We start from the raw sequence: 22,943 nt of genomic DNA, 5'->3' as shown, positions 1-22,943 counted from the left end.
TTTTGTGATGTAATTTAGTGGCGGTGATGTGGGAGGCCAGAGGTTTAGGGGTTAATAACTTTATTTAGTTGCAGGGATGTCGAGGAGCGGCGGAATAGGGGTTATTAACTTTTATCAGTGGTGGCGATGTTGGGAGCGGCAGATTAGGGGTTAATAGTTTTATTATAGTGTTGGTGATGTTGGGGTGTGGGGGAAAAGGGGTTAATAACTTTATTATAGTGGCGGCGATGTCGAGAAGTGTCGGAATAGGGGTTAATAACTTTTATTAGTGGTGGCGATGTCGGGATCGGCAGATTAGGGTTTATAAGTTTTAAACCTCACCGCACAACCTATAATACCGGCGCTATGGAAATCCCTTGCAAAAACGTAATTTTTTTGAGTACGGGATTGACGTTGCTGCCATATAGCTATACCGACAAGGCTCGTAATGGCTGCGTTACTGTTTTTACGCTGAAATGGCCATTTTTTTAGCGTTAAAACCGTAACGCAAAACTCGTAATCTAGGTGATTATTTTTATTGTAAATTTGTATTTAAAATGATTTCTGGCTCTATATTGTTCTAAATAATTGAATAATGACAGTAGCAACACTCAAAATTACAAAATACACATTTCAGTTTAAAATGCTGCACCAAGATTTGGAGCCTGCAAGACTGAGACTTTCAAATGAATAAAAGTCAGGGTTCTGGACAGTGGCTCAGATCTCAATATTTAGTGCAAGCAGCAAATTTTGTAAATAGTCTACAGATGTACAGCTAAAATGACCAGACATCTGTATTTTTAGGAACACTCATGTATTTTTAGGTAGTTTGTCCCTAATTTTTCAAAGGGCAATTCAGGACACTACATTCGGTTAAGCTGGATTGTCCTGAATTTTACTCAAATGGAATTTACAGACCTGCAGATTTTTGCGCTATTTATTTAACATGACTGGAGTATAGCGTAGACCCTTTCCGGCTCTAGAAGTTCTCACTAGTCTTGTGCAGCAGTGAGTTATTTGTTTAGGACAAATTATTTATAATGAATATTCTGGAACATTAGTTTTCGGAATATTCTTTTGCTGCACTATTTGGTATTTCATTAATTTAAAACAAAAGGAATACTGAATATTCGGTAACATTTACATTATGAATGACGAGAAACATTTACATTAGTTTTCATTAAAACAAATGTTCCTTTGCTGCAGGGGTTAATACATTTATTATAGTAGCGGTGAGGTCTGGTCGGCAGATTAGGGGTTAATACTTGAAGTTAGGTGTCAGCGATGTTAGGGAGGGCAGATTAGGGGTTCATACTATTTATTATAGGGTTTTTGAGGCGGGAGTGAGGCGGTTTAGGGGTTAATACATTTATTATAGTGGCAGCGAGGTTCGGTCGGCAGATTAGGGGTTAATAAGTGTAGGTAAGGTAGCAGCGACGTTGGGGGGGGGCAGATTAGGGGGTAATAAATATAATATAGGTGTCGGCGATGTTAGGGGCAGCAGATTAGGGGTACATAGCTACAATGTAGGTTGCGGCGGTGTCCGGAGCAGAAGATTAGGGGTTAAAAGTGTAATGCAGGGGTCAGCGATAGCAGGGGCGGTAGATTAGGGGTTAATAAGTGTAAGGTTAGGGGTGTTTAGACTCGGGGTACATGTTAGAGTGTTAGGTGCAGACTTAGGAAGTGTTTCCCCATAGGAAACAATGGGGCTGCTTTAGGAGCTGAACGCTGCTTTTTTGCAGGTGTTAGGTTTTTTTTCAGCTCAAACTGCCCCTTTGTTTCTTATGGGGGAATTGTGCACGAGCACGTTTTTGAAGCTGGCCGCGTCCGTAAGCAACGCTGGTATTGAGAGTTGAAGTGGCGGTAAATATGCCTGTACGCTCCCTTTTTGGAGCCTAACGCAGCCCTTCAGAGAACTCTAAATACCAGCGTTGTTTAAAAGGTGCAGGGGAAAAAAAACACGCGTAGCTAACGCACCCCTTCTAACGCAAAACTCTAAATCTAGGCGTAAGTCTCTTATTAACGTGGCTCTGGGCTCTGTGAAACAGGTTTTGGGATAAACGAAGCTTCCCCAGCATGCGATAGGTAGGTAAGTATAAAACTATAGGTGACATTTGTTCACCTGCAGTAAAAGAACAATAACTTTTAACAAAAACAAAGGTAAATGTTACAGAATATTCAGTATTTGTTTCTAATAGTAATAATGCAGTAAATGAATATTCTGAAAAACTAATTTCCCAGAATATTCATTTTGAATAATTAATCTGATAAAATTATTCTCTGTTGCACAAGTCTAATGCCTAGGTAGCTGTCAGGGGCAATAGTGCTGCCATTTAGTGCTTTTGCAAATGGGTAACAATCTTGCGAAACTGCTGCCATATAGTGCTCCAAACACCTGCATGCTCTTGAGCTTACTTCCCTGCTTTTCAACAAAAGATAACAACAGAACAAAAATATTGATTATAAAAGTACATTATAAAGTTGTTTAAAATGACATGCTCTATCTGAATCATGAAAGAAAAATTCTGAGTGTTGTGTCGCTTTAAATATAGACAAAAAACAATATGTTTTCTCATCTCCTGCCATTTCTTATTATTCAAAATGTACAGCCCTGTAGCTATGTATAAGTATATTAATATAAAGCTGTCTGCCTATGTATACGTATATATTATTATAAAGCTGTCTGCCTATGTATATGTATATTAATATAAAGCTGTCTGCCTATGTATACGTATATTAATATAAAGCTGTCTGCCTATGTATACGTATATATAAATATAAAGCTGTCTGCCTATGTATACGTATATTAATATAAAGCTGTCTGCCTATGTATACGTATATATTAATATAAAGCTGTCTGCCTATGTATACGTATATTAATATAAAGCTGTCTGCCTATGTATACATATATTAATATAAAGCTGTCTGCCTATGTATACGTATATATTAATATAAAGCTGTCTGCCTATGTATACATATATTAATATAAAGCTGTCTGCCTATGTATACATATATTAATATAAAGCTGTCTGCCTATGTATACGTATATATAAATATAAAGCTGTCTGCCTATGTATACGTATATTAATATAAAGCTGTCTGCCTATGTATACGTATATTAATATAAAGCTGTCTGCCTATGTATACATATATTAATATAAAGCTGTCTGCCTATGTATACGTATATATAAATATAAAGCTGTCTGCCTATGTATACATATATTAATATAAAGCTGTCTGCCTATGTATACGTATATTAATATAAAGCTGTCTGCCTATGTATACGTATATATTAATATAAAGCTGTCTGCCTATGTATACGTATATTAATATAAAGCTGTCTGTCTATGTATACGTATATTAATATAAGCTGTCTGCCTATGTATACATATATTAATATAAAGCTGTCTGCCTATGTATACATATATTAATATAAAGCTGTTCTGCCTATCTATACATATATTAATATAAAGCTGTCTGCCTATGTATACGTATATATTAATATAAAGCTGTCTGCCTATGTATACGTATATTAATATAAAGCTGTTCTGCCTATCTATACATATATTAATATAAAGCTGTCTGCCTATGTATACGTATATATTAATATAAAGCTGTCTGCCTATGTATACGTATATTAATATAAAGCTGTCTGCCTATGTATACGTATATTAATATAAAGCTGTCTGCCTATGTATATGTATCTTAATATAAAGCTGTCTGCCTATGTATACGTATATTAATATAAGCTGTCTGCCTATGTATACGTATATTAATATAAAGCTGTCTGCCTATGTATATGTATATGAATATAAAGCTGTCTGCCTATGTACTGTATACGTATATTAATATAAAGCTTTCTGCCTATGTATACATATATTAAAAGGACATAATACTCATATGCTAAATCACTTGAAACTGATGCAGTATAACTGTAAAAAGCTGACAGGAAAATATCACCTGAACATCTCTATGTAAAAAAGGAAGATATTTTACCTCACAATCTCCTCAGCTCACCAGAGTAAGTTCTGTGTAAAAAGTTATACTCAGCTGCTCCCAGCTACAGGTAAAAAAAATAAAAAAAAAATGAAGAAATGAACAGCAGCCAATCAGCATCAGCAGTGCTGAGGTCATGAACTCTTACTGTAATCTCATGAGATTTGACTTAACTCTCATGAGATTTCATAGTAAGCTTCCTTTACCTGATTGGTGAAATAATATGAGAGTGCACGGAGCTCATCCTTTCAGATGTCCCAGGACAGACACACTAATATGCTGCTTAGAAATCCTTTTCAATGGGAGGTGGCTACTGAGGAACTTTTGAGGTAAAATATCTTTCTTTTTTACATAGAGATGTTCAGGTGATATTTTCTAATCAGCTTTTTACAGCTATGCTGCATCACTTTCAAGTGTTTAAACATTTGGGTATTATGGCCCTTTAATATAAAGCTCTCTGCCTATGTATACGTATATTAATATAAAGCTGTCTGCCTATGTATACGTATATTAATATAAGCTGTCTGCCTATGTATATGTATATTAATATAAAGCTGTCTGCCTATGTATACGTATATTAATATAAAGCTGTCTGCCTATGTATATGTATATTAATACAAACTGTCTGCCTATGTATACGTATATTAATATAAAGCTGTCTGCCTATGTATACGTATATTAATATAAAGCTGTCTGCCTATGTATATGTATATATTAATATAAAGCTGTCTGCCTATGTATACATAGATGAATATAAAGCTGTCTGCCTACGTATATGTTTATTAATATAAAGCTGTCTGCCTATGTATACATATATTAATATAAAGCTGTCTGCCTACGTATACGTATATTAATATAAAGCTGTCTGCCTATGTATACATATATTAATACAAAGCAGTCTGCCTATGTATACGTATATTAATATAAGCTGTCTGCCTATGTATACGTATATTAATAGTTTCAGAAATAAAGGTAGATTTTGTAATAAATAAAAAATTTGTGGAAAAACTAAAGTTTTCACCATTATAATCCGAGCCGATAGTGAGATTGGTAGGAGATTAAATTGAAGTTTAGTAAGTAGTTTGGGAAAATTAAGTTCATGCCACCTATTGGGATTGGCAGCTAACAGGATCCCAAGATATTTTATGTGGTTGACTGTTTTAAATGGGCATTGGCTACTACTGTCCTTACATCAACATATCCAAAGAATTTCAGACTTATCTGCATTAACTTTATATCCTGAAAAGGATCAAAAGTCCCTAATGATTTCGATAACTCTAGGTATACTCCTTTGTGTCTTACTCAAAAAAGTAATAAATCATCAGCATAGAGTGAAAGAACTATTTTCTGGTCACCTAATATAATACCCTCCAATTCTTGTCTGAGAAGAATAGCAAAAGGTTCAATTGCAAGGTTGAATAACAAGGGTGATAGTGGGCAACTTTGTTTTGTGCCTTTCTGCAATACAAAACTCTGAGTTGTTTCATCATTAATTAAAATTGATGACATTGGCTTACTGTAAAGCATTTGTACAAATTTCAGAAAAGACGCTGTAAAACTGAAATAGGATAATGAGGAAAAAAGATGATTCCAGTTAATCGAATCAAAAGCCTTTTGGGCATTGAGAGTCAGAATGGCTAAATCAGTCCTAGGGCTGACTTTTTCCTTAGACTGAAATTTATTCCAATAGTAGTCCATCACTAATAGTACTCTTCGAAAGTTGTTAACTGGATTTCTACCTGCCATTAAACCTACTTGATCTCCCTGAATCACTTTATCCATCACTTTTTTAAGCCGTTCCGCTAGGATAGACGTCAAGATTTTATAATCAAAATTCAGTAGTGAAATTGGTCTATAGGACCCCAGATTTACTGGGTTCTTATCTTTATTAAGGATCAGGGTAACTATAGAGCAGTGTTTCCCAACCGCGGGCCTCAACCCCAACAGTCCTGGTTTTCATTGTAGCTGAACTAGAGCACAGGTGAAATAATCAGCTGATGGATGAGAGCAGGTTGGTTACTGATCAGCTGATTACTTCACCTGTGCACTGGTTCAGCTATAATGAAACCAGGCCTGTTGGGGGTAATTGAGGACTGTGGTTGGGAAACACTGCTATAGAGGAAGCAAAGTGTGTGAAAGACATATTTTTGTTCTTATAATAGTCATTGAAAAGTCTTGTAAGGGTGTCTACAATTTGGTCTTTTAAGATTTTATAAAATTCTGAAGGGAATTGATCGAGCCCGGGCGCTTTGTTCCCTTCAGCTTTCTTAATTATCGCTATTACTTCTTTAAAAGTAATATTTTGGTTCATGTACAGTCCTCTTGGGTTATCTTTGGGGGTAAAATCTTCCCCCAAAAGACCTCTTAATTTTTAAAGTTAACCTGACTTTCCCCATAAATGTTCTGGTAATATTCTAAAAAAGCATTCCTAATATCTAGGCTAGAGGTCAATCTCATATTCCCCACCTTAATTGCCGTGATGGTCTTATTACTTTTTTATTTTTTATTAATTGGGCCAGATATTTGGCAGACCTACCATAATTACCGCCAAAAATGGCACGGTCTCTCACATCCTCCTGAGCAATTTTTTGTTTAATAAATTGATCTCTTTCTCGTTTACTTTGTGTATATTTTACCCATGAATTAGTAATGGGTTCCTGTATAAATATTTTATACTTATTCCTAACTTGGTTTGCTAGTTGTAATTCACGTGCACTGGCTTTCCTTTTCGTATAACAAAGATAGGCCTTAATTTCTCTACTCAAAACTGCCTTAGCAGCCTCCCAATATATTTCTACTTTATCAGTATAATTCCCATTAAAAAGCGTATTTCTTCCATTTCCTTACTAATCAATTTTTAAAAGGCATGTTATTAACAAAGTACTGAGGAAAACAATCTGTCACTATTGCTGGAAACAGCTTTAAGTTGCATTTTAAGTGAGATGATCGCATGACCAGAGATAACTATGTCATTGATATCCGCTTTAATTTCTAATCCATAGACCTTCTCTGAAAATAAAACTGAATCAATTCTCGAAAATAATTTATGTGCCTTAGACTCGCACGTAAATAACCGGCTGTCCGGGTTTTGGATTCGCCAAATATCTTTCAGCTTTAAATCTTTACAAAAATCCTTAAATATTTTGGACTCTTTATAATTAAAAACTTGCTGACCTATTTGTAATCTCTCTATCTGAGGGCACATAGCCATGTTGAAGTCACCAGCCACTATCAGATTCTGTCCTGAGAAACAAAGTAATCTTACTTTCATATCTGACCAAAATTTATAATCTAGTGTATTGGGCCCATATATATATTACAAAGCGTAAACTGTGCCCCCGTATCTCTATCTCTACTAATATAGATCTCTCATCTATGTCAACTTCTTGTTTTAAAATTTTAAACAGCAGATTCCTGTGGAACAATATTACAACCCCTTTTTTCCCTTTGTTTACATGTATTAATATAAAGCTGTCTGCCTATGTATACATATATTAATATACTTAGGGCAGGTGGGGATGGAAACCGAAGGGGGGGGGGGGGGAAAGGAAGAAGCACAGAAAGAGGTCACAGAGGTCGAAGGGGAAGAGTGTGGTACAACAAGTACAAAATATAAAAATTATAAATCTCTCAAGCACCACACTCAGTGACGATGAAACATCAGTCCTGAGTCTGGGTCTTGGGTTTGTCCCTAACACAACCTTTGACTTATTTGAGATGATTACGGATGTAAATCGTCTGGTGAGGGACCTCACACTTAAAAAGTTCTTCTGGAACAAAGGAAATACTAATGATAGTTTTGACAATGTTCAACGTTCCACTGATATTTACAAAGATCTACCCCCAATAATTGACATCATAGATTTTGGAGAAGCATGTGATTTTCTTCTTCTCCAGGATCTATTTTTTGAGTCTAATGTCCATAATCCTCTTACCAAAACCAATCATGTCGGGTATAAACCAAGATCAATTTTTTACCCCACCAAAGAGAGAGGTCCTTTTTTGGAGGCATTCCATCTGCGGGTTTAGGAAGACCTTATACTTTTGTCCAAGTACCATAGTGCAGCCCCCCCTGAACTTTACTCAGTTACAGAGGTTTGCTCTGGAGCAACTAAAGAAGAAAGAGGAGATAGTAATTTGTCAGGCTGACAAGGGGGGCAGCATTGTTGTACTTGACAAATTAGACTACATTAAGGAGGCAGAAAGGCAGATTTTTGACACAGAGGTTTACCTGACACTATCTAGGGCAGTGCTTGACGAATATGTTAAAAAATTAGGAGCCAGTAAGAATATTTAGGAGCCAGGCATATTTTTAGGAGCCAGACAAATGGATTTGTATATAGATATATGGAGAATAACCCAAAAATTTAAGAGCCAGGGGTAAAATTCTAGGAGCCAGTGGCTCCTGGGTTTGTCGAGCCCTGATCTAGGGATCCTACCTAGACATACAAAGCACAGCTTTTTAACATACTGGACGATGGACTGCATGAGGGGATCTTGGACCAAGATACATTTGATTATCTTTATGTTACTGCACCAGTCATCCCAAACTTTCACCACCTCCCCAAGGTGCATAAATCCTTGGAGGAGGTGAGAGGGAGGCCTATTGTCTCGGGCATAGGCTCTCTCTTTGAAAGAATTTCTGGTTGGGTAGAATCCCTCCTGCAGCCTTTAGTCCTACAGTTACCATCATACCTGAAGGACACTATGCATCTATTAAATAACTTAGAGCATGTTGTCTGGAATGCAGAGTGTTCTTGGATCACAGTTGACATGGTGGGGCTATATTCATGCATTCCATATGAATATGGCTTGGAAGCTATTAGGGTCTCACTTGATATGTACAGCAATTATGATGTGAAACTTAAGCGTTACTTGTTGAGAGTTTTGGAATTCCTTTTAAGTCACAATTATTTCATATTTGGGGAGTATTTCGTTCTCCAAAGACGTGGGACTGCAATGGGTGCAAAGTTCGCCCCCGGCTATGCAAATCTCTTCATGGGCTGGTGGGAGAGGTCCCACGTCTTTGGAGACAGGAATCCACACAGGAGCAGGATCCAGTCATATAAAAGATACATTGATGACTTGCTCTTTGTGTGGACTGGCACTGAAGTAAAAGCTGAAGCCTTCATAGCTTACCTTAATATCAATGACCACAATCTCCAATTTACATTCAGCTATGACAAAACTAAGGTACCGTATTTAGATCTTTACTTGATAGGTAACCCCAATGACCTTAAGATGGAGACAACTTTATACAGGAAGCCCATCACATCTAACACGATCCTACATGCTAAATCAAGCCACCCCAGACATACAAGTTTTGGGGTGGCTAAAGGTCAGTTTGTAAGACTGAAGAGAAACTGTTCTTCAGACACTGACTTCCAGAACGAAGCGAATACTCTTAAGAGACAACTTCAGGAGAGAGGCTATCACCCCAAAACAATTAAGAAAGCTTATCTTGAGGTGGAAAGAATGAATAGAGAGACTATGCTCCAACAAACAAAGGATTGTCCTACTAGGAATTTTGATAATTTGAAACCTAGTTTCATTACCACTTTTAGTCCTCAATTCAAAGAAATCTGTAGTATCTTGGATAAACATCTCCCTGTGTTGACAGGAGAAGATAGCCTTAAAAGTTTGGTCTCAGAAGGCTGTAACTATATTCCCAGAAAGGGTCACACTTTGGGTAACATTTTGGCACCTAGCATGTTGAAAAAGGCCACCTCAGGTGGGAGTAGTTGGCTCACAATTAAGGGTCACTATAGGTGCCATTTCTCTGGCTGCATTGCTTGCAGCCATACCAGTGTCACCGATAGGTTTCAATCAAAAGTTACCCAGAGAGTGTTTCTCTCATCAGGTTGCACTAATTGCAGGACCACTTACGCAGTCTACTTGGTAGAATGCACTGATTGCAATAAACAGTATGTGGGATGTACCACATGAGAGGTGAGGTCACGAATCAGAGAACATCTGAATAATTTAGATAAAGATATTGATGTCTCTGATTTGGTACACCACTTTCTAACGGTCCACAACAAAATGGTTAAAACTTTTAAATGGCAGGTGATTGAAAACATTAAGGCCTAGATTTGGAGTTTGGCGGTAGATGGGCTGTTAACGCTACGCGGGCTTTTTTCTGGCCGCACCATAAAATTAACTCTGGTATCGAGAGTCCAAAAAAATGCTGCGTTAGGCTCCAAAAAAGGAGCGTAGAGCATTTTTACCGCAAATGCAACTCTCGATACCAGAGTTGCTTACGGACGCGGCCAGCCTAAAAAACGTGCTCGTGCACGATTCTCCCATAGGAAACAATGGGGCTGTTTGAGCTGAAAAAAAAAAAAAAGCAAAAAAGCAGCGTTCAGCTCCTAACGCAGCCCCATTGGCGTCCCTCGAATTCCGATTGGCTGATAGGATTCTATCAGCCAATCGGAATTAAGGTAGGAATATTCTGATTGGCTGATGGAATCAGCCAATCAGAATCAAGTTCAATCCGATTGGCTGATCCAATCAGCCAATCAGATTGAGCTCGCATTCTATTGGCTGTTCCGATCAGCCAATAGAATGCGAGCTCAATCTGATTGTCTGATTGGATCAGCCAATCGGATTGAACTTGATTCTGATTGGCTGATTCCATCAGCCAATCAGAATATTCCTACCTTAATTCCGATTGGCTGATAGAATCCTATCAGCCAATCGGAATTCGAGGGACGCCATCTTGGATGACGTCCCTTAAAGGAACCGTCATTCGTCGGGAGATGCCGGAAGAAGAGGATGGATCCGCGTCGGCTGCTTCAACATGGACCCGCTCCACACCGGATGGAAGAAGATCGAAGATGCCGCTTGGATGAAGATGTTTGCCGGTCCGGATGTCCTCTTCTTGCCGGATAGGAGGAAGACTTTGGAGCCTCTTCTGGACCTCTTCAGCACCGGATGCCAGGACAGATCGGTGATACCTGTTGAGGTGAAGACAAGGTAGGAAGATCTTCAGGGGCTTAGTGTTAGGTTTATTTAAGGGGGGTTTGGGTTAGATTAGGGGTATGTGGGTGGTGGGTTGTAATGTTGGGGGGGGTATTGTATGTTTTTTTTTACAGGCAAAAGAGCTGATTTTCTTGGGGCATGCCCCGCAAAGGGCCCTGTTCAGGGCTGGTAAGGTAAAAGAGCTTTTAAATTTATTAATTTAGAATAGGGTAGGGAATTTTTTTATTTTGGGGGTCTTTGTTATTTTATTAGGGGGCTTAGAGTAGGTGTAATTAGTTTAAAATTGTTGTAATATTTTTCTTATGTTTGTAAATATTTTTTTATTTTTTGTAACTTAGTTCTTTTTTATTTTTTGTACTTTAGTTAGTTTATGTAATTGTAGTTATTTGTAGAAATTGTATTTAATTTATTTATTGATAGTGTAGTGTTAGGTTTTATTGTAGGTAATTGTAGGTATTTTATTTAATTAATTTATTGATAGGGTAGTGTTAGGTTTAATTATAACTTAGGTTAGGACTTATTTTACAGGTAATTTTGTTATTATTTTAACTAGGTAACTATTAAATAGTTCTTAACTATTTAATAGCTATTGTACCTGGTTAAAATAATTACAAAGTTGCCTGTAAAATAAATATTAATCCTAAAATAGCTACAATGTAATTATAATTTATATTGTAGCTATATTAGGATTAATTTTACAGGTAAGTATTTAGCTTTAAATAGGAATAATTTATTTAATAAGAGTTAATTAATTTCGTTAGATTTAAATTATATTTAATTTAGGGGGGTGTTAGTGTTAGGGTTAGACTTAGCTTTAGGGGTTAATCCATTTATTATAGTAGCGATGAGCTCCGGTCGTCAGATTAGGGGTTAATAATTGAAGTTAGGTGTCGGCGATGTTAGGGAGGGCAGATTAGGGGTTAATACTATTTATGATAGGGTTAGTGAGGCGGATTAGGGGTTAATAACTTTATTATAGTAGCGCTCAGGTCCGCTCGGCAGATTAGGGGTTAATAAGTGTAGGCAGGTGTCGGTGACGTTGAGGGGGGCAGATTAGGGGTTAATAAATATAATATAGGGGTCGGCGGTGTTAGGGGCAGCAGATTAGGGGTACATAAGGATAACGTAGGTGGCGGCGCTTTGTGGTCGGCAGATTAGGGGTTAATTATTGTAAGTAGCTTGCGGCGACGTTGTGGGGGGAAGGTTAGGGGTTAATAAATATAATACAGGGGTCGGCGGGGTTAGGGGCAGCAGATTAGGGGTACATAAGTATAACGTAGGTGGCTGTCGGCAGATTAGGGGTTAAAAAAATTTAATTGAGTGGCGGCGATGTGGGGGGACCTCAGTTTAGGGGTACATAGGTAGTTTATGGGTGTTAGTGTACTTTAGAGTACAGTAGTTAAGAGCTTTATAAACCGGCGTTAGCCCAGAAAGCTCTTAACTCCTGCTTTTTTCCTGCGGCTGGAGTTTTGTCGTTAGAGCTCTAACGCTCACTTCAGAAACGACTCTAAATACCGGCGTTAGGAAGATCCCATTGAAAAGATAGGATACGCAATTGACGTAAGGGGATCTGCGGTATGGAAAAGTCGCGGCTGAAAAGTGAGCGTTAGACCCTATTTTGAGTGACTCCAAATACCGGCGGTAGCCTAAAACCAGCGTTAGGAGCCTCTCTAAATCTAGGCCTAAGAATGCCCCAAGAGGTGGAGATAAAACTCTGAAGCTCTTTCATAGAGAGGCCTTCTGGATCTTTACTCTGCGGACCAGACGTCCACAAGGTTTTAATGCATCTGGTGATATCATTAATCACTGGAAACTCTAAGAAACCATACTTGGACAACATAGTGTGTAAGCTAATATTGTACTGTATATCCTCTAGGGGGTTTTCTGTGATTTGTGATATTAACCAGGTGTAGCAAATATAACTTTCCAATAGGGATGTTGAACATAAGGTCATTTCAAGTTTGCTGGCCATACATCAATGCTTTCTCTCTTCTTTGACTAGTGCAAGTTTGGGTATACACAATCTGTATTATACAGTATAATGTTTTTTTCTAATACATTTTAGTTAAAGCAATTTGTTTAAACCCAATATTTGTTGCGTAGAATATCGCAAATCCATGAATTCTCATAAATTCAAATAAATTCAAATAAGTTCTAATTGTTACAGGAACATAGTTCATTGTTAGTTTAGGGACTTATATGAAATACATTTCCCTTCCTTGAGACCATATGCGTTTAGCTCTGTTGGTATTGTAATTCACTCTATTTACTTATGAATTTAATTAGCAAGAATAGCATTCCTATAATCACAGTTTAGGGTTACTTGATAGTTATGAATTTAATTAGTAGGAACAGTATTCCTATAATTATAGCTCAGGGTTACTTGCCAGTTATGAATTTTTTTAGTAAGAATAGCATCCTTATAATCACAGCTCAGGGTTACTTGTCAGTTCTTTTAGTGGTAATTAATACACTATCACATTCAGCTGCTAACCCTTATGAAGCCTTGGTGGCTTTATAAGGGTGCAAACCGGATATTGCAGTATGGTCTATGATTAAGGCTTTTTTTCTTACAGCCGAGACGCATAAGACCGGCAGGAGCTTTATGTCATAGCGTTTATCTATTATTTACTATATTTTTACCCCTTTTATATACAAATTTTATTTGTGTGTGTACCTTTGAGAATAAATCTTTTTCTTTTCGACAATGGCTCGCTGGATGTGTGTTTTGTCTGCCTATGTATACGTATATATTAATATAAAGCTGTCTGCCTAAGTATACGTATATTAATATAAAGCTGTCTGCCTATGTATACGTATATATTAATATAAAGCTGTCTGCCTAAGTATACATATATTAATATAAAGCTGTCTGCCTATGTATACGTATATATTAATATAAAGCTGTCTGCCTATGTATACATATATAAATATAAAGCTGTCTGCCTATGTATACATATATTAATATAAAGCTGTCTGCCTATGTATACATATATTAATATAAAGCTGTCTGCCTATGTATACATATATTAATATAAAGCTGTCTGCCTATGTATACGTATATATTAATATAAAGCTGTCTGCCTAAGTATACATATATTAATATAAAGCTGTCTGCCTATGTATACGTATATATTAATATAAAGCTGTCTGCCTATGTATACATATATAAATATAAAGCTGTCTGCCTATGTATACGTATATTAATATAAAGCTGTCTGCCTATGTATACGTATATTAATATAAAGCTGTCTGCCTATGTATACGTATATTAATATAAAGCTGTCTGCCTATGTATACATATATTAATATAAAGCTGTCTGCCTATGTATACATATATTAATATAAAGCTGTCTGCCTATGTATATGTATATTAATATAAAACATAACGCTGTCTGCCTATGTATATGTATATTAATATAAAACTGTCTGCCTATGTATACGTATATTAATATAAAGCTGTCTGCCTATGTATATGTATATTAATATAAAGCTGTCTGCCTATGTATACGTATATTAATATAAAGCTGTCTGCCTATGTATACATATATTAATATAAAGCTGTCTGCCTATGTATACGTATATTAATATAAAGCTGTCTGCCTATGTATACGTATATTAATATAAAGCTGTCTGCCTATGTATACGTATATTAATATAAAGCTGTCTGCCTATGTATACGTATATTAATATAAAGCTGTCTGCCTATGTATACGTATATTAATATAAAGCTGTCTGCCTATGTATACGTATATTAATATAAAGCTGTCTGCCTATGTATACGTATATTAATATAAAGCTGTCTGCCTATGTATACGTATATTAATATAAAGCTGTCTGCCTATGTATACGTATATTAATATAAAGCTGTCTGCCTATGTATACGTATATTAATATAAAGCTGTCTGCCTATGTATACATATATTAATATAAAGCTGTCTGCCTATGTATATGTATATTAATATAAAACATAACGCTGTCTGCCTATGTATACGTATATTAATATAAAGCTGTCTGCCTATGTATACATATATTAATATAAAACTGTCTGCCTATGTATACATATATTAATATAAAGCTGTCTGCCTATGTATACGTATATTAATATAAAGCTGTCTGCCTATGTATACGTATATTAATATAAAGCTGTCTGCCTATGTATACGTATATTAATATAAAGCTGTCTGCCTATGTATACGTATATATTAATATAAAGCTGTCTGCCTATGTATACATATATTAATATAAAGCTGTCTGCCTATGTATACGTATATCAATATAAAGCTGTCTGCCTATGTATACGTATATTAATATAAAGCTGTCTGCCTATGTATACGTATATTAATATAAAGCTGTCTGCCTATGTATACATATATTAATATAAAGCTGTCTGCCTATGTATACGTATATTAATATAAAGCTGTCTGCCTATGTATACGTATATTAATATAAAGCTGTCTGCCTATGTATACGTATATTAATATAAAGCTGTCTGCCTATGTATACGTATATTAATATAAAGCTGTCTGCCTATGTATACATATATTAATATAAAGCTGTCTGCCTATGTATATGTATATTAATATAAAACATAACGCTGTCTGCCTATGTATACGTATATTAATATAAAGCTGTCTGCCTATGTATACATATATTAATATAAAACTGTCTGCCTATGTATACATATATTAATATAAAGCTGTCTGCCTATGTATACGTATATTAATATAAAGCTGTCTGCCTATGTATACGTATATTAATATAAAGCTGTCTGCCTATGTATACGTATATTAATATAAAGCTGTCTGCCTATGTATACGTATATATTAATATAAAGCTGTCTGCCTATGTATAGATATATTAATATAAAGCTGTCTGCCTATGTATACGTATATATTAATATAAAGCTGTCTGCCTATGTATACGTATATATTAATATAAAGCTGTCTGCCTATGTATACGTATATTAATATAAAGCTGTCTGCCTATGTATACGTATATTAATATAAAGCTGTCTGCCTATGTATACGTATATATTAATATAAAGCTGTCTGCCTATGTATACGTATATTAATATAAAGCTGTCTGCCTATGTATACGTATATATTAATATAAAGCTGTCTGCCTATGTATACGTATATTAATATAAAGCTGTCTGCCTATGTATACGTATATTAATATAAAGCTGTCTGCCTATGTATACGTATATATTAATATAAAGCTGTCTGCCTATGTATACGTATATTAATATAAAGCTGTCTGCCTATGTATACGTATATTAATATAAAGCTGTCTGCATTATTTCTGCATCACTACACAATGGCAAGTATTAATGGCCCCTTTACTGTGGAACTCTTTATTCCCTACTTCATATGATTCATGGAGACACCTCTGTATATAGGTGCTGGTGTTTACTCGTACACCATTAGTAATGTATTTATATCACATAGTAACATAGTAACATAGTAGATAAGGTTGAAAAAAGACAGAAGTCCATCGAGTTCATCCTATACAAATCTAATATACTTACAAAAAAGCTCCAGCTGAGCTTAAATAAATCCCATTAAAAAGGTGACCCAATTTAACACATAGTAAAATATCCTCAATTAGAATTTAATTTACAGGGAAACGTGTCCAAAGTCTTCTAGCTCCCATCAGGATCTGTTTTTTTATGTCTGTTTTTTCCTTTGTGCTTCAGTCACTGGCATAAGAGTCAATACAGAACCCGTGGCCCCTGGAGGCTGGCAGAGGTTTGTATTAGCAACATGCAGAATTTGTTGGTATTTTCTGTTTAGGCTCATGTTGCATTCTCACAAATTATAGCAGCCCACTATAACTGAAGTTATTAATTAAGTAGTCAAAAGCCAGAAACAAAATGATTATAAAAGTATTTCAATAAAATGTAGCTATACAAGATTGGGTTAATATTGTGTATTTGATTTGACTGAAAAATTGTAAATAAGCAGAATTGTGCAATAAGAAATGATTGTATAGGTTTGCAGTGTCTTTTTGCCTATATAACTATATTGTATAAACTGTATATTGGCATGTTCCCTTAAACAAATATATTCAAATAAATGCAGATAAGAGACAAGAATAGTTAATTAACAAATTAAATTGGCACATTCCAGCCAAAACTAAAGTGCACATCAGTTCATTTCAAATTGCAATATTGTTGTCATTTTCTTTGTATTAGCACAATGTGCTTAAAAAAACATAATAAATGTTATTGGCTGTTTAATTACTGTCCCTAATTGCCCTTAGCAGAAGCGATAAGGGGGGGGCTAGGTTCCAAAATTTAGGCACCCATTGCTTTATAGAAACTTTGTGTTCAGAGATAAATTACAGGTAAAGGGAACAAAATAAATAATGCAAATATGCTGCAAAGTTGTTGTTTTTTTTATATATTTTTAAATAAACATAATTTAACATTTTATTTTACAATCTGAAATTGCTTATTGTTCCTTAAAGAATCTACAGGAAAACTCATATGATGAAAGATCATTTGTTCACAGTAAATTTCTCAGCTGTGAAAATATAATTATCATAGAGGTACTGACTAACATTTTCATACAAGCATCCTGACATAAATTATTGTATCCATTGTGGCAAATTATACTCTGCTAATGGCGCACCAGTATCAGCACTTTGTATATGAATCGACTTCCTATGTTTGTGATCATCAGATATTTTAATAATTGTTTATTAAATTCTCACTCTTGTATATTTCTTACATATTTCTTAGTTTTTTTTTTTTTATTCATCAATATCTTTTACAAGAAATTCTCATAGTACTATTTACAATACAATATACTGATACCAAAGCATATAGTTCACTTAACTTATCAGATTTACCCCTAACTCATCCAATTCCAGCTTCTATTATCATTTATTTCACAAAAGTATAGATAACCTTTACAAAAAGCAAGATACATTATTGTGAGCTTTGACCAATTGATTGTATATAGGCACCTTGTTTCTTCATAAAGACTTTCAACCTTGTTGTTAGATCAATCATATTATCATACATTGTTGTATATTTCCTCTTTTGCTAATATATCTGAAACTTTCCACCTACGCTGGGATATTATTAATCCTAAATTATGTCCTTATTTAATTGCCGTCCAATATGCGTTTTACAACTCCTAAACATTACTAGTGTTTTATTATTTTTATTATTATTATTACTTTTATTGTCTGTTTTCATGATTTGTAGGGACGATTTGATCATTCACCAACTCTTGAAGATGATTTTGTTTAATTCAGTTATTTCTAACGTCCCCTGTGTCTATTTTCTGTGTCCTTTTGTGTTTTTCTCCCTTGTAATCCTAAAAATTTAATTTTGACTAGATTGTCCATTTAAGCTTTAATATTTGATATAATTTGAGTTGAAAAAGAAAGTAATGTTGTTTTTTAATCAGTTTGGAACTTTGGACACATACAGTTGGCTGATCACCCCAAAATAAACTTGTATTAGGTTAGGTGTCTTTTCTTAAAAGTATTGGAATTTTTAATAAGAGAGAGAACAATGCGGTGATTTTCTATTTCCTAACACAGCTATGGAAAACTCATTTTATTCTTTTTTAATGGGTTTTTTTTTGTATTTTTATTTAAACGTCCACCAGCATTATCAGTACCTTATCAATCCATGTAGCACCACAAACAAACAAACAAACAAACAAACAAACAAAAAAGTATAATGTATGGTATCTGCAACACCATGAACACAGTTTTATGACATAACCATTTTCCTTTTATAACTTTATCTTCTTTGTGTCTGTTCTGTCTCTTTTTTTCTGTTATTCTGGGATGTCCTTGATTTTACCAAGCAGTACAGGAGGCGGAACAAGAGGATGTGCAGGTGATAGCAGAAGTCCAAGTACCAAAATCCACCAAAAAAGCCAAGTCGGCAGGAGCTGCCGGTTGTCAGTCTGGCAGTGCCAGAAAGGAAAAAAAGGGCAAACAAAAAGGTTAGCTGCATGCTTCTGAACACCTTCCAAAGCAACACGGCATGTTAACCACAAGCATCAGAAAAACTACCAAGGATACCAGATTTTTTTTAATAAAAAGAATTTTGAACCTTCTTAATTATATGAAAAATTACTTTTTATTATATATTTTTGTTTCATATTGAGCATGCTACTCATGCCTGGTGGCTACTGTCTATTGCCAATAAAGATTACCCATAGATTTATTAGCATAAGCAAAAAAAAAAAAAACTGCATGAAAAGGGTTTTCAATTAAAAGGCCATTATTGTAAAAGTTTACTGCTCTTATTCGTTCGAGCATGTGATTTTATCACTATTAACCCTGAAAGTAGTCTTTAAGCCCCCCACAAAAGGGTTACACACATAAGAAAAGTATCATTTGAGAGCCACAGAGAACTGCTGGTCTCAAGTATAAACTGCCACTGCTGTTTAACTAGTGCTGCTGATTGGATCAGTGTCAGTTTCCAGTTCTCTGTGGCTCCCAAGTGAAAGTTTACCTATGTGCCTAACACATTACGTGGGTTAAATACATAGACATGCAGGGTCGATAGTGATAGAATTACATGGCCTTTAACTGGCATTTACGACTTTTATATTTTTGATTATATTGCAGATTTGAGATTGTAATGTAGAATGTACATTTTATTATTATTTTATCCTCTTTTCCTGTAATGAAAATTAAGAGATTTCCTACTCTGAGAACTGACAGTGCATGTGGCATAACCCTTCTGCAGATCTGCCCCTAATGATCTTCAGCAGATGATAAGATCACAGTGGAGAGTTTGCTATCACAATCATGTATTTTTAAGCTAGAGAACAATTTTTGAATGCCACCTGATATTGTCTGTGGTTTTATTCCAGTGATCACAATCCTAAAGCACTTTATTTAATACATTTCCTCTTGGAGCAATGTCAGGCACTGATAGAAAGTTATGACATCACCTTTGACGCCATATGACATCACAGAAAGCTCTAACAGCATTGAAAAATACTAAAGCAATAGACCTTAGTCTTGCCTGGGACAATTTTCTGGTAGTGACATTTGATATGTTTCCCTCATCAATTTCTGCAGTTGTTTAAACAACCTGACTGCTGCAGGTTATTAGAGCAGCACATAACATGCTTAGTCTGACACACCAATGTAAAAAATAATGTAATAATAAAATACAGTAAAATGAAAGAAAAAAACCCACAGAGTTCAATGGCCAAAAATTCCACACCACTTGCCTTATTTTCAAGACTTAAAGGGCCACTAAACCCAAAATCTTTCTTTCATGATTCAGATAGAACATAAAAATTAAAACAACATTGCAAATTACTTCTATTATTTATTTTGCTTCATTTTTTAGATATCCTTATTTGAAGAAAAAGCAATGCACATGAGTGAGCCAATCACACGATACATCTATGTGCAGCAACCAATCAGCAGCTACTGAGCATATCTAGATATGCTTTTCAGCAATGAATAACAAGAGAATAAAACAAATTAGATAATAGAAGTAAATTAGAAAGATGTTTAAAAATGCATTCTCTTTCTAAATCATGAAAGAAAAAATGTGGGTATCATGGCCCTTTAATAAAGGTGTGTTACTATAATAGACAAAGCTAGCTACTGTCATTTTTTTACTGTAATTGTTTTGTATAATCTTATCACATCTGCTGGTGCCAATTATGGTCAGATATATAGAAGGTTTAGATTTGTGAGGTCTGCAGTGTGCACTAACCATTCTTAAATTACATGAAAAGGAGGCAAAATAAATACTCATGCTCTATTAAAGGAATAGTCTAGTCACAACTCCTATTATCAATTTCTCTTCGGTCTCTTGGTATCTTTATTTGAAAAAGCTGGAATATAAGCTTAGGAGCTGGCCCATTTTTGGTTCAGCACCTGGGTAGCACTTTCTGATTGTAGGCTAAATGTAGCCTCCTTCAACAAAATATACCAAGGGAATAAAGCAATTTTGATAAAAGAAGTAAACTGGAAACTTGTTTAAAAGTGCATGCTCTATCTGAATCCTGAAAGAATATTTTTTGGTTTGGGTTCATGTCCCTTTAATGTTAATAAAACATGCATTGTTGCTTTAAGCATGGCCAGCATGAAGAAGCGTTGATTTTTGGACATCCCACCTCAGTTTGTTTCCCCTTTTACTTTCAGCTAAATACAAATGAGTCATCATTTCGCATCATTTCGCATCATATCACATTATAAACAAACTTTTTAGAAAGAGACATAGGAAAGGTTGCAAAACCTTCAAAAGAGAAAGAGGTCACATTATGTTGAATGACATTCACTGTGGGTTCCTTCACTCATTGCATTATTTATAGCGTTATGTTTTCATTCTCTTTGTTTTTATTTTGACTGTAAAAAAATGTTGTTCCTGATTTATTTGAACAGTCATTTCTTCTTAATTTGCATGAGGTGACTTTTCTATTTAAGACAGCGGCGAATGTACACAACACGATTTATATAAAATAATGTCTGTACTCATTATAGAGAACAAGTATGTTCTTTCATAAAAATAACTTGCATTAGTGATTTCTTTTTTTAATTTATTACATTTATTGCCTGGATGAACAAATGGCTGACCTAGTTATGAAAAAAAAGATATATTTTGGTCTTTTAGTTGATTACAATGGATACAATGATCTGACCTATAAATGTAGATTTTAGAGATAAATTCAAAGTAAAATTGCAGGAATAAGGTTGAATACAATTAGGTTAATTATGACTTCAGAACATTTGCTTGGGTTAGTTTGAATAATTATTTTAAAATAAAACCACTTTACTTCATGAGAACTTGAGAGGCTAAGATCGAAATGACAAACCCCATTCTAAGGTATTGAAGAGATATAAAACCCCAAAAATGTATTTTCTGATTTCAGACGGATAATACCGTTTTAAAAAATTACCAATTTACTTCTATTATCGAATTTGGTTCATTCCCATGTTATTCTTTGTTGAAGAGATAGCTAGGTAGCATTTGATGCGCGATATGGCAGGAAATAGTGCTGCCCTCTAGTGCTCTTGTAAATGTATAACATTCTTGCAAAACTGCTGCCATATAGTGCTCCAGAAATGGGTTGGCTCCTAAGCATACTTGCATACTGCTTTTTAACAAAAGATAACAAGAGAATTAAGAAAAATGATAATAGAAGTAAATTAGAAAGTTCTATCTGAATCATGAAAGCGACATTTGGGTTTCATATCCCTTTAAATTTGTAGGCAGAGGTGTGATAATAATAATGACTGGTGGATAAATATGTTTGGTGTTCTTTATTGGCTCACTAGTCATAATTGGTAGATAACATAGAAATATACAGTTTGAAGCCAGAAAATAACCACAATGCCCATTGGGTCTGCCCAGATTCCATTCTGAATTGTATGTTTAATTTATTATTATGATATCATTATGTATATCTTAAGCGCTCTTAAATTCACGTGTTGCCTTTGTCCTTATCACCTCTAATGAAAGGTTTTCCATAAATCCACCCATGTGACTATAAAGAACTTCTGTACTGCTGAGACTACTACATTTCACATTGCGATTGTGACCCCTTTATTTTGGGATTTACTTTTTTTTTGTGGACAATTCTTTTCAGTCTTTGCTTTAATGTGGTTAAACATTTATTTTAATATCCCTTCTATCTTCTAAGCCAGCGGTCGCCAACCAGTGGTTCATGGACCACTGGTGGTTCACGAGAAGATGTTGGTGGTCCTTGACACCATCAAGCAGGAATTTGTCTCCTCTGATGGTGTCGCCCCTGTTGCTCCACAACTCCCTACAGTGCCTGGCTGGACATCAATGAAAACCGACGGAGAGGAGTTAAATTACAATATCCCCACGCACAAAGCCATTCCACCTGAATTCCAGTATTTGCCATCCAGTAGATCAGCCATATCCCACAAGTATTATAGTAATTGCCAGTAACATCAGTTGTGGTTAGCTCACATCCATATTGAGAGCTTTCTGATATAAACTTTATTTATGACTCTGATGT

At 35.1% G+C, this 22,943-nt stretch overlaps 1 protein-coding gene across 5 annotated transcripts in view; it reads left to right on the top strand.

Annotated features, from left to right (window-relative positions):
• TUB (TUB bipartite transcription factor) overlaps nt 1–22,943 on the top strand; it is a 406,789-nt gene that overhangs the window by 287,546 nt on the left and 96,300 nt on the right. For 3 of the 5 annotated variants that reach the window (XM_053720612.1, XM_053720611.1, XM_053720615.1), the window contains one exon: nt 18,789–18,926. The exons of 1 other annotated variant lie outside the window; for it this stretch is intronic. In XM_053720612.1, coding sequence (XP_053576587.1) covers nt 18,789–18,926 — 138 coding nt within the window. Of the gene's footprint in view, nt 1–18,785; nt 18,927–22,943 lie in introns of all 5 variants that reach the window. One more of the 5 variants, XM_053720614.1, reaches the window with a different exon arrangement.

The sequence above is a fragment of the Bombina bombina genome, chromosome 7 (genome assembly GCF_027579735.1).
Source record: "Bombina bombina isolate aBomBom1 chromosome 7, aBomBom1.pri, whole genome shotgun sequence".
NCBI classification, from domain to species: Eukaryota; Metazoa; Chordata; class Amphibia; order Anura; family Bombinatoridae; genus Bombina; species Bombina bombina.
This window is presented reverse-complemented; position numbering and strand designations above follow the sequence as displayed.